This window comes from Salmo trutta, chromosome 1 (genome assembly GCF_901001165.1).
Source record: "Salmo trutta chromosome 1, fSalTru1.1, whole genome shotgun sequence".
NCBI classification, from domain to species: Eukaryota; Metazoa; Chordata; class Actinopteri; order Salmoniformes; family Salmonidae; genus Salmo; species Salmo trutta.
Window position 1 is genome coordinate 60,888,561 of NC_042957.1, and position 23,819 is coordinate 60,912,379.

The window sequence follows — 23,819 nt, forward strand, 5'->3', positions numbered from 1 at the left end:
AGCCAGCGCAATGAGATATAATGCTGCACATTAGACATTTTATTTTTCTCTGTTGCTGTTTGTGTTTCCATACCAGCTACACAATTCACTTAGCCCCAGTGAGTCATACAAGATAAGCACAGATACCAGTTGTTATTCAGCTTGATAATGACTTAGTCATAGGGGCCACACAGAGGGCAGATTCTACTGTACTTATAGGGTTTGTCTCAAATGGCACCCTATTCTCTATAAAGTGCACTACTTTTGACCAGGGCCCATAGAAAATAGGGTGCCATTTGAGACATAGTCTCGGCAGTTTTTCTGAGCTGGGCTCCTATTCAACTCTCTCCTCTCTGTTAGCTGAGAACAGCTAGGAGCAACTCAAGTTCAAAAAGTGAAAAATAGTCCTCTCACATGGAGGGAGAAAAACCTTGACTTTGCCATTAGCAGAGGAAGACTGGTGGATGCTCTGTCAAAAGCATTTCGGAGAATTCTTCCTCATCTTAAATGCAAAGGAAGCAATTTTACAAACCGAGATATTCAAATATTAATGTGTCTGAGATTATATAGTTTCATTAGGGATTTTATTTGTCCCAACAAGACATATGTGTAACCATAAACTGTTCTTCCTAAATAATCAATATCGTTATTGTATATATTATCTACATATATTATTATATATCTTTTTCAAAAGTTAAGAGGTACCAAATGACTGCGTTGTTATGATGACGTTATAACTGCCACAGGCCAACTGGACAGTACTGAGTGGACTGGAGCTGGAGCTGTCTGAGGGGCCCAGTCAAATCACCTACTGGGTCAGACATGCAGGTGCAGCACTTTCTGTTGACCTGTTATGATGATACTTCCTCTTTTGTACTACACTCATGTCTCACTGTCTCATGCATTGTTTATTTGCCTCTCTTTATTTGGAATTGTGCTTCCAGTACTATGACCCCTGCAGTTCTCTAACACTCCAACACTCTCCATACTTATCAGAAGGGATGTAGTATCTACACTACTGCTCATTTCGTTGTATTGCACAGAGTACGTGTGTGGCGTCTTTGTGAATAAAAACGTCCACTATATGAACATGTGAGGATGTAAATGGGATGTAAATGTTAGGGGAAGGATAGTGGTCCCCCATGCGATTTCACTGGAGAGCACAGCTGAGCCAATGCTGTTAGGAGACATGACAAGTCAAAGTTGTCATGAGAGTTAGTTGGCGACGACAAGCCATATGTACAGGGTTGGCTGCAAACCAAGCGTGAAGCTCTGCTAGCTAAGACGACCACCGAGCTTTTGAATGTTGTACTTAGGTGTTACTCTTGTTTGTCTTGTCATCTTTAATTCAATCACATCCTTCCCTCAATCTGCCTAATGTCTTGCTATTTTCTTGATTTTGTCTACCCCCTATGTTGACAACATAATTCAAAATCATTTATGTTACACAAACAGGCCGGAAATTAAACTAAAAGCTCAGTCCTTTTCCCACAATCTGTAGAGCTGTTTTGTGTTTATTTGACAAAGGGAGACAGAGAATACACACACACAGAGAGAGAGAGAGAGAGAGAGAGAGAGAGAGAGAGAGATAGAGAGAGAGAGAGAGAGAGAGAGAGAGAGAGAGAGAGAGGGGACTAGGTTGAAAGAGGGTTAAGCAGCCAAAGCAATAATTCAGTATGATGCTGTTTGTCTCAGTCTCCCTCTCTGAGTGTACACACTCTCCTGCTCTCCCATTCTGCTCCTGTTGCGTAAGTCGTGGCAGCAGCCGACAAACAGAAGGGGAGGAGAGAGAGCGAGAGAGAGAGAGAGCGAGAGAGATAGAGAGAGAGAGAGAGAGAGAGAGAGAGAGCGCTGGCGTTCTCAGACAGACACTCATCGCTCGTTCTCTCACTGGCTGGGTGGACAGAGCTGTGGCGCAGGAGGAGAGGAGCACAGAGAGGACACGCTGCTCGGTGAGAGAGAGGGGACCAGAGGAACAGCCTGTCTGCACAGGAGGAAGAGAATACTGAAATAACAGGGCAATATCCAAAGGACGGGAAGAGAGAGAGAGAGAGAGAGAGAGAGAGAATGCACACATCTACTTCATGGGAGGAGGAGGAGCCCGGTTGGGGGTGGAGCTGAGAAGGATTGACGGACATCGGCACAAGAGGAGGAGGAGCGTGAGGGCAAGTTGATGAATTTGATTTGGAGAGACAAGTATTTTTAGAAAAGGAAGAAAACAAGAGGAGCGTTATGATTGGAAATGCCACAGTTCTGAGGGAGAGAAACAGAGAGTGAAAGAAAACTGGAGCGAGAGAACGAGGGAGAGAGACATACCAGGATCTGAGCGTGACTGAACAGATTTTCCATCGACTCTGGTCAGGTCTCCCACAGGGAAACGCAGTGTGTGTGCATGTGCTCCTCTCTCAGTGTGAATGAGTGTTTGCGTGCGTCTGGGACTGAGAAGCGTGTCTGCTCCTCGCTGGCCATACGTTGTCACCTGCAGGACACAACACCCGCTAGCTCAGTCAAGAGAGGAGGAGAAGAGAAAGGAGAATGGAGGGGGGAATAGGGAGGGAGTGAAAGAGTGACAGATGGGAAGAGGGGAAGGCTGGAAATCAAGAAGATAAAAGTGAGCTCACAAAAAGAGCCGGAGAAGAAATTAGTGAGGTAGACTCACAAAGGCAATTAGTGATGCGCGGCTGCTCGTTTTAGCGGTGCCATGTAAACAAGTCCAGCCTCTGGCCGTGGTGGTGTTGGAGGGTTAGCAGGTTGAACGAGGCTGAGCATCACTGATCGAAGTGGAGCGACGGTCAGCAGAGAGAGGAGCGCCGACAGAGCAGAGCAGAGCAGAGGGAACCGGCAGGACTTGCCTCTCTCTGACAGACGGCACCAGATAGAACCACAACAGACTCACTGCTCTCTTCTTTTACCTTCCATTCTTTCATTTTGTCTGTGCTTCTCAGCTCATCTTGCCTCTCTCTCCTCTAGCACTCACTCCACCCCCTCTCTTCTCCCTCCCTCCCTATCCTTCTCCCTCTCCCTCCCTCTCGCTCTCTCTCTCTCCCTTTGTCTCTTCCTCTCTCGCTCTGTGTTACACTAACTGGTGCGGATGCTGGAGTCGCTCATGTAGAAGCTGCATCACTTGGTGCATATTTGCATGGCTGAATGTATTTTTTACTGCTGAGTTGGATGAGTGGAGTACTTTCAGGTCAAGGGAACCAGATGGACTGAGAGGGAGAAGTCCAACAAGTAGCTAAAGAGTAAAACAGGACAACAACAACAACAAACAGAAGACACTGTGACAGAGAGAGAGAGTTAGTATGTGTGTGTGTGAGTGAGGTTGTGTGTGAGGAGCTTGTCTGGATTGTGTGTAACAGCAGAGTCAGATAAGCACAAATCCAGGTGTGGATTACATCAGTGGGGATATCGGTGCCCTGGAGCTCCATGTGGGGCCCAGACCCTGAGGCCTGGCTGGGAGATGAAGCCTTTCTCTCGGCACTAGGAGCTGTGTGGGCAGCCATGGCTCTGGAGGGGCGATGTCTCCAGCGGGGATCCCCAGCCGTGGTGAGGAGAGGCCGCCGGCGCCTCCCTGCAAGGCCAGGCCTGTCCTCAATCACCTCCACCCTGCTGGCTGGGACACGTCTACACGGCCTCAGGCATGTGTGTGTCCCCGGTGGCTCCATAGGCCGTCGGGCCTTCTGGCTGCTGGCCCTGTGCACCTCATTGGGCCTGCTCCTGTCCTGGTCCTCCAACCGCGTGCTCCACTGGCTCTCCTTCCCCACCTACACACGGATCCACACAGAGTGGGCCAAGGAGATGGCATTCCCCACAGTCACTATCTGCAACAACAACCCCATCCGCCTCTACAAGCTCACCAAAAGTGACCTGTACTTTGCTGGCCACTGGCTGGGCCTACTGCTGGCCAACCGGACGGTGAGACCCATGGTGCTGGATTTGCTGCAGGAGGACAGCCAGGCCTGGTTCAGCAAATTGTCTGACTTCAGGCTGTTCCTGCCCCCCAGAAACTTTGAGGGCAGCAACCTGGAGTTTATGGACCGGCTGAGCCACCAGCTGGAGGACATGCTTCTCTCCTGCAAGTACCGAGGAGAACCGTGCGGTCCCCAGAACTTCACCTCTGTAAGTCTCAGCACAGCTCCCTCTTAAATCACTTAGCTCTGTGTGGTGGTTGAACCTCCCAGACTGTTCATCTGATTTCACCTGTTATCTCTCCTCTTTTCATGGAGTTTCATCTCTTTCCTTGAAGTTCACAGTAGTTAACAGCAGGGTTTGGAATCCCCAAAAATGTCCAATCGTTTTGTTCTGAACAGAACCATTATTTGTTTAATTCCGTTCCATTGTTCCGACCTGCAAAAGTTCTGATCAGTTTCGAAACAAAAAAAAGTACCAGTTTATATCATTCCTTTTTAAATGTCTGAAGTAATAGTTTTTTATTACATTAGCTCAGCATTACATTTCTTTACCAATCAGTGAGGATAAGGCAGCTTGCAATGGAGCGGGCAAGCTATATTTGTTTTAGCCTAGGCAGCCAATGGTAGAGTTCTCATTGGGGCTGAACATTTTAGCCCGGTCCGACCCAAGCCCGATGAGCTGAAGCCCGAGCCCAGGCCTAGTCTGACATCACATAAATGTAATGAGCCCGAAACCGAAACGATGCCTGATTTCTAGAAAACGGACGCACCTTTCCCTAAACCCTATTGCTCTTTTTTTAAAGTTAACGAGTAGACTATTCATTTACACTGGTTTTTACAACAACGTGAGATGTTGTTGGAAACGAGCAGAGTGAGGAGAGAGTGAAAAGCCCTAGCCTTGTCTAAGAAAAGTGATGAGAGGGGAAAACCCAACTTGAATATAATCAACAACTGTTGTATGTGGATCTCAGGGTTTATACAGTAAGACATCCATACTGTTGTATGTGGATCTCAGGGTTTATACAGTAAGACATCCATACTGTTGTATGTGGATCTCAGGGTTTATACAGTAAGACATCCATACTGTTGTATGTGGATCTCATGGTTTATACAGTAAGACATCCATACTGTTGTCTGTGGATCTCAGGGTTTATACAGTAAGACATCCATACTGTTGTATGGGGATCTCAGGGTTTATACAGTAAGACATCCCTACTGTTGTATGTGGATCTCAGGGTTTATACAGTAAGACATCCATACTGTTGTATGTGGATCTCATGGTTTATACAGTAAGACATCCATACTGTTGTCTGTGGATCTCAGGGTTTATACAGTAAGACATCCATACTGTTGTATGTGGATCTCAGGGTTTATACAGTAAGACATCCATACTGTTGTATGTGGATCTCAGGGTTTATACAGTAAGACATCCATACTGTTGTATGTGGATCTCAGGGTTTATACAGTAAGACATCCATACTGTTGTATGTGGATCTCAGGGTTTATACAGTAAGACATCCATACTGTTGTCTGTGGATCTCAGGGTTTATACAGTAAGCCATCCATACTGTTGTATGTGGATCTCAGGGTTTATACAGTAAGACATCCATACTGTTGTATGTGGATCTCAGGGTTTATACAGTAAGACATCCATACTGTTGTCTGTGGATCTCATGGTTTATACAGTAAGACATCCATACTGTTGTCTGTGAATCTCATGGTTTATACAGTAAGACATCCATACTGTTGTATGTGGATCTCAGGGTTTATACAGTAAGACATCCATACTGTTGTATGTGGATCTCAGGGTTTATACAGTAAGACATCCATACTGTTGTATGTGGATCTCAGGGTTTATACAGTAAGACATCCATACTGTTTTCTGTGGATCTCATGGTTTATACAGTAAGACATCCATACTGTTGTCTGTGAATCTCATGGTTTATACAGTAAGACAACCATACTGTTGTATGTGGATCTCAGGGTTTATACAGTAAGACATCCATACTGTTGTACGTGGATCTCATGGTTTTTACATTAAGACATCCATACTGTTGTATGTGGATCTCAGGGTTTATACAGTAAGACATCCATACTGTTGTATGTGGATCTCAGGGTTTATACAGTAAGACATCCATACTGTTGTATGTGGATCTCAGGGTTTATACAGTAAGACATCTATACTGTATATATCTTCAGAAATTAGACAAATGCTTCTTCTGTTGCCTGTTTTGAAGTGTGTGTTTGGTTCCGTGAGCTAATTGTTTTCGTTTGAACAGATTATCTGGGATTTCTTATATTCAGCATTGTTTACCGTAAATTCTGGACTATAAGCCGCAAATATTTTACCACGCTTTGAACCTCGCGGCTTAAACAATGACACGGCTAATATATGGATTGTTCCCGCTTTCATTTTTTTATTTTTTTTAAAACACATTCTGTGACGTGCTCAGTTTTTTGGCAGCATGAAGCTTTCATTAGACCAATGAAATTGCCGAACGGGTTAAGTTCAAACAACTTTTTTGTTTACTGTTTAGATTAAATTGAGCGCTCTCAAACTTCCCATCATTCTGATTACGGTAGTCATTTTGTCACCCTCATCATGGCAAAGACACAGAGAAATGCATATGATGCAGCTTTCAAGTTGAAGGCGATTGATCTGGCTGTTGGAAAAGGAAATAGAGCTGCTGCACGGGAGCTTGGTCTTAATGAGTCAATGATGAGACATTGGAAACAGCAGCGTGAGGAATTGACTCAGTGCAAGAAGACAACTAAAGCTTACTACAAATTATTTATTTTTTGTTACAAGCCGTGTTTCGTTAAAGCCTATTTATTTTTGTTACAAGCCATGTTTCGTTAAAGCCTATTTATTTTTGTTACAAGCCGTGTTTCGTTAAAGCCTATTTATTTTTGTTACAAGCTGTGTTTCGTTAAAGCCTATTTATTTTTGTTACAAGCTGTGTTTCGTTAAAGCCTATTTATTTTTGTTACAAGCCGTGTTTCGTTAAAGCCTATTTATTTTTGTTACAAGCTGTGTTTCGTTAAAGCCTATTTATTTTTGTTACAAGCCGTGTTTCGTTAAAGCCTATTTATTTTTGTTACAAGCCGTGTTTCGTTAAAGCCTATTTATTTTTGTTACAAGCCGTGTTTCGTTAAAGCCTCTGTAAAGTTCATTTGTTTCAATGTACCAGTAGGCACCTGCGGCTTATAGACATGTGCGGCTTATTTATGTTCAAAATAAAAAAAATTAAAAAATTCAGTGGGTGCGGCTTATATTCAGGTGCGCTTAATATTATGGTACACTGTTCCAAACAGTCAGGAAACAAATATTTTTAAAATAGCCTACCTTTACACACATGGGTCACACAGCGCTCAATCCTCTCCTCCTTCTTGATCTCTTTATTCTTTATGTTGTTGTTATTATTATCATAATTATAAAAGTAAGTATGCTAATATCATCAACAGTAGGCTTAGTTTTAAAATGAAATAACAAAGGCAGCCTTGAATAATTCAACAAATAAACCACATGTCAGCAACTGTCGGAATGCAACTGTGTTTAATCTTTGTAGGCAAAAAAAACGCAATTCTTCATTAGAACAGACTCTCGAGGATTTGTTATTTGTTAGGTGTTGTTTACACTGTTCCAGTGTAAACACCTCATTTCAATATTCAAGACTCCATGTCTAGCACCTGTCTGGCAGTGGCACACAGCGCTTGGCTTACCCACCTTCTTCTATTTCTTCTTAGGATTATTATTATTATTCAGTAATATAGTAGCCCATATAAGTACGAGTCAGTCAGTCATGACTTTAAATACAATCAAGCTTTTTATTTAGAAAATAAAATAACACATGAAATGTTCTGCCTAAGCATTAAGGAAACAGAACAGAACACAACAAAATAACACATCTATTAAACAACATTGGAGCCATGGAGTCTTGAATATTGAAATACTAAATGAATGTTGTGGATATTATTAGCTGTAAGCCAGCCTATGTCCTAACGAGGGCATGCATGTGTCACCTGAACAGAGCATGGCAGGGAAGGCACATTTAGCAAATAGGGAATATTTTTGCATTCTCAACAAATTAGGTAACATAACTTTTCAGTCAGAAAAACAACAAGTAAGAAACTAGTGAATTACTGTAGTTAGATTGCAGCTTCAGCACCTCGGACAGCGCAATACACATGGCAGCCTGTGGCTGTTCCTGCAGCTGACAGGGAGGAGAGAGAGAGACAAGGGTTCAGGCTGAAATTGAGAACTCTAGTGCATGGTCGCTATCAGCTGACTAAGCTATAGTTGTTTACATGCGCAATGGACAGACAAGTGTAGGGTGCGAGATGCGACTGAAATTTTGTAGGTGGGGGGAGTGAGAAAGGGTGGAGGAGGAGGCTTGGCTTGAAGCACTGGGCATAGTTATGACATGCATTATCTGAATTAGGCCCACAGAATTATACCTACGGAGGAGCAGCTTCTATGGAAGAATTTTGAATGTCTTTGAACTTCTGAGAGTTGTCTTAAAGTTGAACCAGAGCTAGCTAGCTAACTAACAAGCTTGTGTGTGTATATAGAGCCGCACAAGAATTAAAAACACAGCCTAGCTTTTTGTAGTTATTTAATCCAATGTGAAACGTGATAATTATAGTATCCGTAACTAGTATTGAAAAGTTAATCCATTCTTCAGTAATTAAATATCTCTCCCTAATTTCTGAACGCTTGTAACATCAGTAGGGTACAGCAGCCTAAGCTTTGAAGGGGGAATGGCATGTTTCCTACACACACATACACTGGCAAAGGTTTTCAGCTGGCAGGCAGACACTGGAATACGTTGTGACAGAGCGAGGGCTTTGCATAGGCGCCTTTCTGCCCGGAACGTAAAACTATGTTATTTTTTTAATTTATTTTTATTTCACCTTTATTTAACCAGGTAGGCTAGTTGAGAACATGTTCTCATTTACAACTGCGACCTGGCCAAGCTAAAGCAAAGCAGTGCGACACGAACAACAACACAGAGTTACACATGGAATAAACAAGTGTACAGTCAATAATACAATAGAGAAAGTCTATATACAGTGTGTGCAAATGAGGTAGGATAAGAGAGGTAAGGCAATGAATAGGCCGTAGTGGCTAACAATTACAATGTAGCAATTAAACACTGAAGTGATAAAAGTGCAGAAGATGAGTGTGCAAGTACAGATACTGGGGTGCAAAGGAGCAAAATAAATAAAATAAATAACAGTATGGGGATGAGGTAGTTGGATGGGCTATTTACAGATGGGCTATGTACAGGTGCAGTGATCTGTGAGCTGCTCTGACAGCTGGTGCTTAAAGCTAGTGAGGGAGCTATGAGTCTCCAGCTTCAGTGATTTTTGCAGTTCGTTCCAGTCATTGGCAGCAGAAAACTGGAAGGAAATGCGGCCAAAGGAGGAATTGGCTTTGGGGGTGACCATTGAAATTTACCTGCTGGACCGCGTGCTATGGGTGGGTGCTGCTATGGTGACCAGTGAGCTGCGATAAGGTGGGGCTTTACCTATCAAAGACTTATTGATGACCTGGAGCCAGTGGGTTTGGCGACAAATATGAAACGAGGGCCAGCCAACGAGAGCATACAGGTCACAGTGGTGGGTAGTATATGGGGCTTTGGTGACAAAACGGATGGCACTGTGATAGCCTGCATCCAATTTGCTGAGTAGAGTGTTGGAGGCTTTTTTGTAAATGACATCGCCGAAGTCAAGGATCGATAGGATAGTCAGTTTTACAAGGGTATGTTTGGCAGCATGACTGAAGGATGCTTTGTTGCGAAATAGGAAGCCGATTCTAGATTTAATTTTGTATTGGAGATGCTTAATGTGATGTAATGTAATTAACCGGTTCCCATGCTTTTAAAATAACGCTTCTGTTCCGGAACAGTATAGATCACTTCTTTCCCGGTTCTGATTCTGTTCCTCAAATCTTTTTGAAATTAAAAACATAATAATAATCTGGTTTTAGGTTCAGGGAGGTTTTCGGTTCTATTCCCTGAACCGGTTCCAACACCTGGTTCACAGTCACACCCTTTTACCTGTTGTTTGTCCTTAAACGCTGTCAGGGAACACTAGAACCAAGGTAGGCTATTATTATTTATCTATATTTATTTTCATCCCTATCTTTTGAGCTGCTGGATTTATCCATCTTGACTAGTTGTACTTAGTATTTGCTTTGTATAGTATTTACTTACTGTTGAGGAAAAACTAATTCCAAGGATCAGGCAGAGCTCATTTTCCAGTTTATAAGAGTTTTATTCAAGCAATTGCCAGGAAGTTCCCTAAAGCCAGAGAGTAACTTGATTATTTACAAATCACAGTCGTTACATACTTTATCTACACAAAGAGCTGTTTACCCCTCCTAGAGGGAGGTAAGCTTACAAAAGAGATAAGGGGTAATTAGCTCTACACCCTTAAAGCATTAAAACAAATAAAAGCAGGTTCTAACCAGTTCTCACAGACTATGTGTCAAAGATAGGGGAGTGATTCGATCTTCAGAACCTACAAAGACAGAACAAGAATCAGCCTGGTTAGGCATTTAGGGCCCCATAGATAAGGGCCAATAACAAATCCCTCCTTTGTGGGGTGTATGAAGAGGTTACTGGACAGCAGGGATAATTCCCAGTGAAAAACACTATTCAGTTCAAGCATTTTCATAGAATTTAGACTGTAACAAAACCATTTTGCCCCCACATAACTGTTACCCAGTATTCGCTTTGTACAATATTTACTTATACTGAGCGAAAATATAAATGCAACATGCAACAATTTCAACGATTTTACTGAGTTACATTTCATACTCTATAAGGAAATCAGTCAATTGAAATGAATTTATTAGGCCCTAATCTATGGATTTCACATGACTAGGTAGGGGCGCAACCATGGGTGGGCCAGGGAAGGCATAGGCCCACCCACTGGGGAGCCAGGCCTAGCCAATCAGAATGAGATTTTCCCAACAAAGGGGCTTTATTACAGACAGACTCCTCAGTTTCATCAGCTGTTGGGGCGGCTGGTCTCAGACGATCCCGAAGGTGAAAAAGCCAGATGTGAAGGTCTTGGGCTGGCGTGGTTACACGTGGTCTGCGGTTGTGAGGCCGGTTGGACGTACTGTACTGCCAAATTCTCAAAAATTATGTTGAAGGTGGCTTATGGTAGACATTAACATTAAATTACCTGGCAACAGCTGATGGACATTCCTGCAGTCAGCATGTCAATTCTACGCTCCCTCAACACTTGAGACATCTGTGGCATTGTGTTGTATGACAAAACTGCACATCTTAGAGTGCCGTTTTATTGTCCCCAGCAGAAGGTGCACCTGTGCCATGATCATGCTGTTTAGTCAGCTTCTTGATATGCCACACCTGTCAGGTGGATGGATTATCTTGGCAAAGGAGAAATGCTCACTAACAGGGATATAAATACATTTGTGCACAACATTTGAGAGATTTTATTTTTTGTGCATTTCTGGGATCTTTTATTTCTACTCATGATACATGGGAACAACACTTTACATGTTGCGTTTATATTTTTGTTCAGTATAGTATTTGCTCTGTTTACTGTAGTTTCTTCCATGTTTGTTAGGGCCTGTTCATGGTTCATTGCTGTTTAGCCATGTGGTGGCCTTGGTCTGGGAGCCATTTCATATCACAAGGAACAGTCTCTATTGCCAGCCCCATGAGAACTGTACTGCCTGATCTCTCTCTGTCTCTCTCTCTCTCTCTTTCTCCATGTGTGTGTGTTTGTGCTTCTCATGGTACAGTGACAGATGTTTTCTCTGAGTTGACACACATACTGAAACACTCTTTGAAATGTTATTTTTGCATTTAATTTTTCTCTTCTTATCTCCCTCCATTGGCCCTAGAGCCTGTAAAACTCACTGGAGAGCAGAAAGGGAGTGTCAAATGAAGGTGATGCGTGCAGTACTGTGTTTGTGAAGACAGAGTGTGTGTCCATGTGTTTATGTGGGACTACTGCTACAGTCCTCACTGATGTGTCAGTCATTATAGCACAAGTTGTATGATCTCAGCCACTCTCACTTCACTTTACATGTTGAGCAGCAGTGCATTAAAACCCACTAACAGAGCAATATTAACCTCCACCCCTTCAATAAATACAGTTGAACGAGTGCAAAGCAGTGGTCTCACTCTCCATACTCCTTCATGGCCCCATTGAGATGGTCAGCCTTGTGTCCATGGCTTCATAGAGATGGATGACTTTCATTAAGTTTAAACACAGCGTCCGATTAGCGCTAGTGCTGTAATGATCCTGTTATCAGTCCTCTGTATCGGCGGCCTCCCTGTCCAGAACAGGACGAGGAGCAGAGCAGCACGCCGTCAAACAATGTGGTACTTAATCAGAAACTTGCCCTCAGGCCAAGTCCCTGTAATAATGTTTCAAACCAATCTCAGTCATCTGGAGTGAGATGCTCATCCTGATTGCAACACAGACATCAATTTATTTAGGATTCTCACCACGGTGGCTCCTGAAGTTCTGTGGCTGAGTAATCTATTCAGGGTATAGATGGGATGGTGGACAGGGTGGCGGACAGGGTGGCGGACAGGGTGCGGACAGGGTGCGGACAGGGTGCAGACAGGGTATAGACAGGGTATGGACAGCATATACAGACAGGGTATAGACAGGGAGTAGACAGGGTGCAGACAGTACAGACAGGGTATAGACAGCATATACAGACAGGGTGCAGACAGGGTATAGACAGGATGTAGAAAGAGTCTAGACAGGGTGTAGACAGGGTGTTTTTTATTAATTAATTTATTTAACCTTTATTTAACTAGGCAAGTCAGTTACCCCGGTCAACCCTAACCCGGACAACGCTGGGCCAATTGTGCGCCGCCCTATGGGACTCCCAATCACGGCCGGTTGTGATACAGCCTGGAATTGAACCAGGGTCTGTAGTGATGCCTCTAGCACTGAGATGCAGTGCCTTAGACCGCAACGCCACTCGGGAGCCCAGCTGTAGAGAGGGTATCGACATGGTATATAGACATGGTATATCTCTCTGGTCACCCCTAAAGCCAACTCCTCCTTTGGTCGTCTCTCCTTCCAGTTCTCAGCTGCCAATGATTGGAACGAACTACAAAAATCTCTAAAACTGGAAACACTTATCTCCCTCACTAGCTTTAAGCACCAGCTGTCAGAGCAGCTCACAGATCTCTGCACCTGTACATAGCCCATCTATAATTTAGCCCAAACTACTACCTTTTCCCCTACTGTATTTATTTATTTTATTTATTTTGCTCCTTTGCACCATATTATTTATATTTTAACTTTTAACTTTCTTCAAACTACAAATCTACCATTCCAGTGTTTTTTCTTGCCATACTTTATTTACTTTGCCACCACTTTGCCACCATATTTACTTTGCCACCACTTTATTTACTTTGCCATACTTTATTTACTTTGCCACCATTATCTCACATCATTTGCTCACATTGTATATAGTCTTATTTTTTTCTACTGCATCATTGATTGTATGTTGTTTTACTCCATGTGTAACTCTGTGTTTTTGTATGTTGTCGAACTGCTTTGCTTTATCTTGGCCAGGTCGCAATTGTAAATGAGAACTTGTTCTCAACTTGCCTACCTGGTTAATTAAAGGTGAAATAAATAAAATAAAATAAAATATAGACAGGGTGTAGACATGGTATATAGACATGGTATATAGACAGGGTGTAGACATGGTATATAGACCGGGTATAGACAGGGTGTAGACATGGTATATAGACAGGGTATAGACAGGGTGTAGACATGGTATATAGACATGGTATATAGACAGGGTGTAGACATGGTATATAGACATGGTATATAGACAGGGTGTAGACATGGTATATAGACAGGGTATAGACAGGGTGTAGACATGGTATATAGACAGGGTGTAGACATGGTATATAGACATGGTATATAGACAGGGTGTAGACATGGTATATAGACAGGGTATAGACAGGGTATAGACATGGTATATAGACATGGTATATAGACAGGGTGTAGGTATGGTATATAGACATGGTATATAGACAGGGTGTAGACATGGTATATAGACAGGGTATAGACAGGTTGTAGACATGGTATATAGACAGGGTATAGACAGGGTGTAGACAGGGTATAGACAGGGTGTAGACATGGTATATAGACAGGGTGTAGACATGGTATATAGACAGGGTATAGACAGGGTGTAGACATGGTATATAGACAGGGTATAGACAGGGTGTAGACATGGTATATAGACAGGGTATAGACAGGGTGTAGACATGGTATATAGACAGGGTGTAGACATGGTATATAGACAGGGTATAGACAGGGTGTAGACATGGTATATAGACAGGGTATAGATAGGGTGTAGACATGGTATATAGACAGGGTATAGACAGGGTGTAGACATGGTATATAGACAGGGTGTAGACATGGTATACAGACAGGGTATAGACAGGGTGTAGACATGGTATATAGACAGGGTATAGACAGGGTGTAGACAGGGTGTAGACATTGTATATAGACATGGTATATAGACAGGGTGTACACATGGTATATAGACAGGGTGTAGACATGGTATATAGACATGGTATATAGACAGGGTGTAGACATGGTATATAGAGAGGGTGTAGACATGGCATATAGACAGGGTATAGACAGGGTGTAGACATGGTATATAGACAGGGTATAGACAGGGTGTAGACATGGTATATAGACAGGGTATAGACAGGGTGTAGACATGGTATATAGACAGGGTGTAGACATGGTATATAGACAGGGTATAGACAGGGTGTAGACATGGTATATAGACAGGGTATAGACAGGGTAAAGACAGGGTGTAGACATGGTATATAGACAGGGTATAGACAGGGTGTAGACATGGTATATAGACAGGGTATAGACATGGTATATAGACAGGGTATAGACAGGGTGTAGACATGGTATATAGACAGGGTGTAGACATGGTATATAGACAGGGTGTAGACATGGTATGTAGACATGGTATATAGACAGGGTGTAGACATGGTATATAGACAGGGTGTAGACATGGTATATAGACATGGTATATAGACAGGGTGTAGACATGGTATATAGACAGGGTGTAGACATGGCATATAGACAGGGTATAGACAGGGTGTAGACATGGTATATAGACAGGGTATAGACAGGGTGTAGACATGGTATATAGACAGGGTATAGACAGGGTATAGACAGGGTGTAGACATGGTATATAGACAGGGTGTAGACATGGTATATAGACAGGGTATAGACAGGGTGTAGACATGGTATATAGACAGGGTATAGACATGGTATATAGACAGGGTATAGACAGGGTGTAGACATGGTATATAGACAGGGTGTAGACATGGTATATAGACAGGGTGTAGACATGGTATATAGACAGGGTATAGATGACTTCAAGCCAGTTCTCTCAGGATGTAAGTGGCTGTGTTTAATTTTGACTTTGTATGTGTGTGTAGATATCCGTTACAGTGAGACTGTGTGTAGATGTCCGTTACAGTGAGACTGTGTGAAGATGTCCGTTACAGTGAGACTGTGTGTAGATGTCCGTTACAGTGAGACTGTGTGTAGATGTCCGTTACAGTGAGACTGTGTGTAGATGTCCATTACAGTGAGACTGTGTGAAGATGTCCGTTACAGTGAGACTGTGTGTAGATGTCCGTTACAGTGAGACTGTGTGTAGATGTCCGTTACAGTGAGACTGTGTGTAGATGTCCGTTACAGTGAGACTGTGTGAAGATGTCCGTTACAGTGAGACTGTGTGTAGATGTCCGTTACAGTGAGACTGTGTGTAGATGTCCGTTACAGTGAGACTGTGTGTAGATGTCCGTTACAGTGAGACTGTGTGAAGATGTCCGTTACAGTGAGACTGTGTGAAGATGTCCGTTACAGTGAGACTGTGTGTAGATGTCCGTTACAGTGAGACTGTGTGAAGATGTCCGTTACAGTGAGACTGTGTGTAGATGTCCGTTACAGTGAGACTGTGTGTAGATATCCGTTACAGTGAGACTGTGTGTAGATGTCCGTTACAGTGAGACTGTGTGAAGATGTCCGTTACAGTGAGACTGTGTGTAGATGTCCGTTACAGTGAGACTGTGTGTAGATGTCCGTTACAGTGAGACTGTGTGTAGATGTCCGTTACAGTGAGACTGTGTGTAGATGTCCGTTACAGTGAGACTGTGTGTAGATGTCCGTTACAGTGAGACTGTGTGAAGATGTCCGTTACAGTGAGACTGTGTGAAGATGTCCGTTACAGTGAGACTGTGTGTAGATGTCCGTTACAGTGAGACTGTGTGTAGATGTCCGTTACAGTGAGACTGTGTGTAGATGTCCGTTACAGTGAGACTGTGTGTAGATGTCCGTTACAGTGAGACTGTGTGTAGATGTCCGTTACAGTGAGACTGTGTGTAGATGTCCGTTACAGTGAGACTGTGTGTAGATGTCCGTTACAGTGAGACTGTGTGTAGATGTCCGTTACAGTGAGACTGTGTGTAGATGTCCGTTACAGTGAGACTGTGTGAAGATGTCCGTTACAGTGAGACTGTGTGAAGATGTCCGTTACAGTGAGACTGTGTGTAGATGTCCGTTACAGTGAGACTGTGTGTAGATGCCAATCTGCAGTCACTGTTTAGTCTCTTCATTGGTTGTATCGGTGGTGTGGGTGTCGTTCTTTGTATCCACAGAGGGTTGTGCCTGGGTTGGGTTGTGTTGGTTGTATCGGTGGTGTGGGTGTCGTTCTTTGTAGCATTGAGCCGTGGTTGAGTTGTATTGTAATGCTGTGGGTGTGTTTCTCAGCTGGCTCTGTGTTTAAGCCTACTGTACAGGAGTGATTGATCTCAGTCTCCTGAGCCAGTGGGATTCCAGTGAGGCCTTCCTCTCTCCTCTCCATCCACTGTTCTAACACAGGAGGAAGCCTGATGTGATGTCTGTAACTGGCCCCCTCAGTGTCAGTGTGCACACTTCATTAGACCATCAGTGCATCAGAAAAAGGCTTCCCTCAGGCTAAATCATTACCACTGCATTTAGAATACTGCCACTGGAAGAGTGACATGACTTGTCATTGATAATGCGCTTCCTTCCACACATACAGGATGAGTCTGTGTGTGTGTGTGTGTGTGTGTGTGTGTGTGTGTGTGCGCACGCGCATGTGTGTGCGCGCGTGTGTGTGCGTGGTTGCCTGGTTATGAAAGGTTTAACAGTGCAGAGAATCCTTTGAACTACACAGCAGAGAGACTGAGAACACACATAGAGAGAGAGAGAGAACACAGAGAGAGAGAGATAGAGAGAGATGGTAGCAATAGGGTAGTATGGTAGTGAATTTAAATGAGGGAACATAATTCTGCCCAAACTCCTGCGGTAGCCTCCCTTGTGCCAAATCTATCACAGTGAACAGGAACTACGGGACAGCTCCCTGATCAATAAATCCATTAGATGTTTGCTATAGTTTATGGAGGTCCATTTCCCTCTCCCCCTCAGCCTTACGTCACAGATAGAAATCTACACTGAACGAAACCACACTATTCCCCACTTCATTGTCAAGGATTACTGAGCCACAGTGATTTTTCTGCCATTGAAATCCCTGAGCGGGCCGCTTTAGCGTTTTTTTGTGCCGCCTATGTCCAAACAGTGGCTAAAAAAGTGAATGTCAAGCCCTGCACATTGACTCATACTGTATGTGTGGAAGGAAGCTCATTGCCATTCACTCCCAGGGCTCTATATTCGTCTGGCATTAAGTCAGCGCAATTGTCAAACGCACGCTTGCAATATCTGAGGTGGGGGCCTCTAAAGTTCAGCCACGCCCATTGCCATGCCCCCTGCCACGCCCACCCACCTAAGCCCCTTTTTGATCCAGAAGAAACGCTGGTGATCACAGACCCATAACCCAATAAACTCACAGATGGCCTTAGCTTCCCCCAAATGATGATGTGTATCATACCTGATCGAAGCTGTGCAGACGTAGTAGATAATCCATTCTCTACTGTATATCACATATACAGATCTATACCCTACCTAACCAAGCCCCTGTGTCAAACAGATGTGGCACCTCAGATGATACATTCAAACAATGCTCAGAGATGGAGATTACTAGCCAATCAAGCACTCTTAACAGGACATATAACACGTCTGCCTTGCCTAACCACTATAATCTATCAGCTATATCCATGGGGAAATCTTAGAAGGACGTTAACTTATTAACAGCGTTGCTGCTAGGTGTGCTGTTGCACTGTGTGTGTGTGTGTGTGTGTGTGTGTGTGTGTGTGTGTGTGTGTGTGTGTGTGTGTGTGTGTGTGTGTGTGTGTGTGTGTGTGTGTGTGTGTGTGTGTGTGTGTGTGTGTGTAGCAAAGGCCTATATGATTGAGTTAGAGTTATCAGTGTAGATGTGAATTGATTTTTCCTCATTGCAAGCCATTTTTCAATAATATTTCTTAATGGTCTGATGTTAGGCTTTGTGGATAATTCATTTTATAGAGACAGGGTAAACTCACAGTGATCTGTGTTCTAGATGGAGAAATGAAAGCCCACATTCACTGAGTGGATTGCCATGAAGTCACAAAGAATCTGCTTTTTCTTTTCCAGTACCTTGAATAAGCTCTTGTGTGCAAATGTCAGCTTGGTTTTTCACATCTCTTATGTAGCCTACTGTTGCCACTGTTTCTTTGCATAGCAGAAAGCTTCCTCCACCTGTTGTTTCCAAGACCAAGTCAATCACCTCCCTGTTTGGACATGAAGTCAGTGTGAGGTGATTGACATGGCCCTGTTTGGACATGAAGGCAGTGTGAGGTGATTGACATGACCCTGTTTGAACATGAAGTCAGTGTGAGGTGATTGACTTGGCTCTGTTTGGACATGAAGTCAGTGTGAGGTGATTGACATGGCCCTGTTTGGACATGAAGTCAGTGTGAGGTGATTGACATGACCCTGTTTGGACATGAAGTCAGTGTGAGGTGATTGACATGGCCCTGTTTGGACATGAAGTCAGTGTGAGGTGATTGACATGGCCCTGTTTGGACATGAAGTCAGTGTGAGGTGATTGACTTGGCTCTGTTTGGACATGAAGTCAGTGTGAGGTGATTGACATGGCCCTGTTTGAACATGAAGGCAGTGTGAGGTGATTGACATGGCTCTGTTTGGACATGAAGTCAGTGTGAGGTGATTGACATGACCCTGTTTGGACATGAAGTCAGTGTGAGGTGATTGACATGACCCTGTTTGAACATGAAGGCAGTGTGAGGTGATTGACATGGCTCTGTTTGGACATGAAGGCAGTGTGAGGTGATCGACATGGCCCTGTTTGGACATGAAGTCAGTGTGAGGTGATTGACTTGGCTCTGTTTGGACATGAAGTCAGTGTGAGGTGATTGACATGGCCCTGTTTGAACATGAAGGCAGTGTGAGGTGATTGACATGGCTCTGTTTGGACATGAAGTCAGTGTGAGGTGATTGACATGACCCTGTTTGGACATGAAGTCAGTGTGAGGTGATTGACATGACCCTGTTTGAACATGAAGGCAGTGTGAGGTGATTGACATGGCTCTGTTTGGACATGAAGTCAGTGTGAGGTGATCGACATGGCCCTGTTTGGACATGAAGTCAGTGTGAGGTGATTGACATGGCCCTGTTTGGACATGAAGTCAGTATGAGGTGATTGACATGGCCCTGTTTGGACATGAAGTCAGTGTGAGGTGATTGACTTGGCTCTGTTTGGACATGAAGTCAGTGTGAGGTGATTGACATGGCCCTGTTTGAACATGAAGGCAGTGTGAGGTGATTGACATGGCTCTGTTTGGACATGAAGTCAGTGTGAGGTGATTGACATGACCCTGTTTGGACATGAAGTCAGTGTGAGGTGATTGACATGACCCTGTTTGAACATGAAGGCAGTGTGAGGTGATTGACATGGCTCTGTTTGGACATGAAGGCAGTGTGAGGTGATTGACATGGCTCTGTTTGGACATGAAGTCAGTGTGAGGTGATCGACATGGCCCTGTTTGGACATGAAGTCAGTGTGAGGTGATTGACATGGCCCTGTTTGGACATGAAGTCAGTGTGAGGTGATTGACATGACCCTGTTTGAACATGAAGTCAGTGTGAGGTGATTGACATGGCCCTGTTTGGACATGAAGGCAGTGTGAGGTGATTGACATGACCCTGTTTGAACATGAAGTCAGTGTGAGGTGATTGACATGGCCCTGTTTGGACATGAAGTCAGTGTGAGGTGATTGACATGGCCCTGTTTGGACATGAAGTCAGTGTGAGGTGATTGACATGGCCCTGTTTGAACATGAAGGCAGTGTGAGGTGATTGACATGGCCCTGTTTGAACATGAAGGCAGTGTGAGGTGATTGACATGTCCCTGTTTGGACATGAAGTCAGTGTGAGGTGATTGACATGGCCCTGTTTGGACATGAAGTCAGTATGAGGTGATTGACATGACCCTGTTTGCATATGAAGTCAGTGTGAGGTGATTGACATGGCCCTGTTTGGACATGAAGTCAGTATGAGGTGATTGACATGACCCTGTTTGCATATGAAGTCAGTGTGAGGTGATTGACATGGCCCTGTTTGGACATGAAGGCAGTGTGAGGTGATTGACATGACCCTGTTTGAACATGAAGTCAGTGTGAGGTGATTGACATGGCCCTGTTTGAACATGAAGGCAGTGTGAGGTGATTGACATGACCCTGTTTGAACATGAAGGCAGTGTGAGGTGATTGACATGGCCCTGTTTGGACATGAAGGCAGTGTGAGGTGATTGACATGACCCTGTTTGAACATGAAGTCAGTGTGAGGTGATTGACATGGCCCTGTTAGAACATGAAGGCAGTGTGAGGTGATTGACATGTCCCTGTTTGGACATGAAGTCAGTGTGAGGTGATTGACATGGCCCTGTTTGGACATGAAGTCAGTATGAGGTGATTGACATGACCCTGTTTGCATATGAAGTCAGTGTGAGGTGATTGACATGGCCCTGTTTGCATATGAAGGCAGTGTGAGGTGATTGACTTGGCCCTGTTTGGACAAAGCTAGTCCAGTTACCATGGGGCCTGTGAGAGCAAGCGATGGCATTTTAAGAACACCTGGTTAAGAAAGCCAAGCTCTCCTTTGGTCTTTCGTCATTGACCTTTCAGTGGGACGCTGTACAACACACCATAAACTATTGATCTTGCCTAGAGTAAACAACGCTGCCAGTCAGGGGGAGCTGTTGCTCCAGCAGCCCCCGTCCACAGCAATCTCATTAACACAGCAAGCCCTCTGTCCACCATGCCCAGCCCCCAATCCAATTTTAATCTGGTAAATAGAGACACAGAAGTGCTCTGAGATCACCAGGTCCAGCTGCCTGCCGTCTAGCTTATAGTAAAATCTATACCATTGATGTGTTACGGCCGGCATGATGCTCAGGCTGCTGGTCATTTATATGCTAGTCGGAGTGATTCTCAGGCCGCTGGTCATTTATATGCTAGTCGGAGTGATTCTCAGGCCGCTGGTCATTTATATGCTAGTCGGAGTGATTCTCAGGCCGCTGGTCATTTATATGCTAGTAGGAGTGATTCTCAGGCCGCTGGTCATTTATATGCTAGTCGGAGTGATTCTCAGGCCGCTGGTCATTTATATGCTAGTAGGAGTGATGCTCAGGCTGCTGGTCATTTATATGCTAGTCGGAGTGATTCTCAGGCCGCTGGTCATTTATATGCTAGTAGGAGTGATGCTCAGGCTGCTGGTCATTTATATGCCAGTCGGAGTGATTCTCAGGCCGCTGGTCATTTATATGCTAGTCGGAGTGATTCTCAGGCCGCTGGTCATTTATATGCTAGTCGGAGTGATTCTCAGGCCGCTGGTCATTTATATGCTAGTCGGAGTGATTCTCAGGCCGCTGGTCATTTATATGCTAGTCGGAGTGATTCTCAGGCCGCTGGTCATTTATATGCTAGTCGGAGTGATTCTCAGGCCGCTGGTCATTTATATGCTAGTCGGAGTGATTCTCAGGCCGCTGGTCATTTATACGCTAGTCGGAGTGATTCTCAGGCAGCTGGTCATTTATATGCTAGTCGGAGTGATTCTCAGGCTGCTGGTCATTTATATGCTAGTCGGAGTGATTCTCAGGCTGCTGGTCATTTATATGCTAGTCGGAGTGATTCTCAGGCCGCTGGTCATTTATATGCTAGTCGGAGTGATTCTCAGGCCGCTGGTCATTTATATGCTAGTCGGAGTGATTCTCAGGCTGCTGGTCATTTACATGCTAGTAGGAGTGATACTCAGGCCGCTGGTCATTTATATGCTAGTCGGAGTGATTCTCAGGCCGCTGGTCATTTATATGCTAGTCGGAGTGATTCTCAGGCCGCTGGTCATTTATATGCTAGTAGGAGTGATGCTCAGGCTGCTGGTCATTTATATGCTAGTCAGAGTGATTCTCAGGCCGCTGGTCATTTATATGCTAGTCCGAGTGATTCTCAGGCCGCTGGTCATTTATATGCTAGTCGGAGTGATTCTCAGGCCGCTGGTCATTTATATGCTAGTAGGAGTGATGCTCAGGCTGCTGGTCATTTATATGCTAGTAGGAGTGATTCTCAGGCCACTGGTCATTTATATGCTAGTAGGAGTGATACTCAGGCCGCTGGTCATTTATATGCTGGTAGGAGTGATGGTCAGGCTGCTGGTCATTTGTATGCTATTAGGAGTGATGGTCAGGCTGCTGGTCATTTATATGCTAGTAGGAGTGATGCTCAGGCTGCTGGTCATTTATATGCTAGTAGGAGTGATGCTCAGGCTGCTGGTCATTTATATGCTAGTAGGAGTGATGGTCAGGCTGCTGGTCATTTATATGCTAGTAGGAGTGATGCTCAGGCTGCTGGTCATTTACAGTTGAAGTCGGAAGTTTACATACGTTTAGGTTGGAGTCATTAAAACTCGTTTTTCAACCACTCCACAAATTTCTTGTTAACAGACTATAGTTTTGGCAAGTCGGTTAGGACATCTACTTTGTGCATGACACAAGTAATTTTTCCAACAATTGTTTACAGACAGATTATTTCACTTATAATTCACTGTATCACAATTTCAGTGAGTCAGAAGTGTACATACACTAAGTTGACTGTGCCTTTAAACAGCTTTGAACATTCCAGAAAATGATGTAATGGCTTTAGAAGCTTCTGGTAGGCTAATTGACATCATTTGAGTCAATTGGAGGTGTACCTGTGGATATTTTAAGGCCTACCTTCAAACTCAGTGCCTCTTTGCTTGACATCATGGGAAAATCAAAAGAAATCAGCCAAGACCTCAGAAAAAAATTGTAGACCTCCACAAGTCTGGTTCATCGTTGGGAGAAATTTCCAAATGCCTGAAGGTACCACGTTCATCTGTACAAACAATAGTACGCAAGTATAAACACCATGGGACCACGCAGCTGTCATACCGCTCAGGAGGGAGACGCGTTCTGTCTCCTCGAGATGAACGTACTTTGGTGCGAAAAGTGCAAATCAATCGCAGAACAACATTAAAGGAACTTGTGAAGATGCTGGAGGAAACAGGTACAAAAGTATCTATATCCACAGTAAAATGAGTCTTATATCGACATAACCTGAAAGGCCGCTCAATAAGGAAGAAGCCACTGCTTCAAAACCGCCACAAAAAATCCAGACTACGGTTTGCAACTGCACATGGGGACAAAGATCGTACTTTTTGGAGAAATGTCCTCTGGTCTGATGAAACAAAAATAGAACTGTTTGGCCATAATGACCATGTTTGGAGGGAAAAGGGAGATGCTTGCAAGCCGAGGAACACCATCCCAACCGTGAAGCACGGGGGTGGCAGCATCATGTTGTGGGGGTGCTGTGCTGCAGGAGGGACTGGTGCACTTCACCAAAGCAGGAGGTACTGGTGCACTTCACAAAATAGATG

General features: G+C 44.1%; 1 protein-coding gene across 4 annotated transcripts in view; it reads left to right on the forward strand.

The window, feature by feature from the left end:
• The window catches only part of LOC115204081 (acid-sensing ion channel 2), a 480,853-nt gene that overhangs the window by 282,863 nt on the left and 174,171 nt on the right, over positions 1–23,819 (forward strand). Inside the window, exon 1 of one of the 4 annotated variants that reach the window (XM_029769382.1) lies at positions 1,842–4,098. The exons of the other annotated variants lie outside the window; for them this stretch is intronic. Coding sequence (XP_029625242.1) covers positions 3,406–4,098 — 693 coding nt within the window. The 5' untranslated portion in view covers positions 1,842–3,405. Of the gene's footprint in view, positions 1–1,841; positions 4,099–23,819 lie in introns of those variants that run through there. 4 annotated transcript variants of the gene reach the window in all.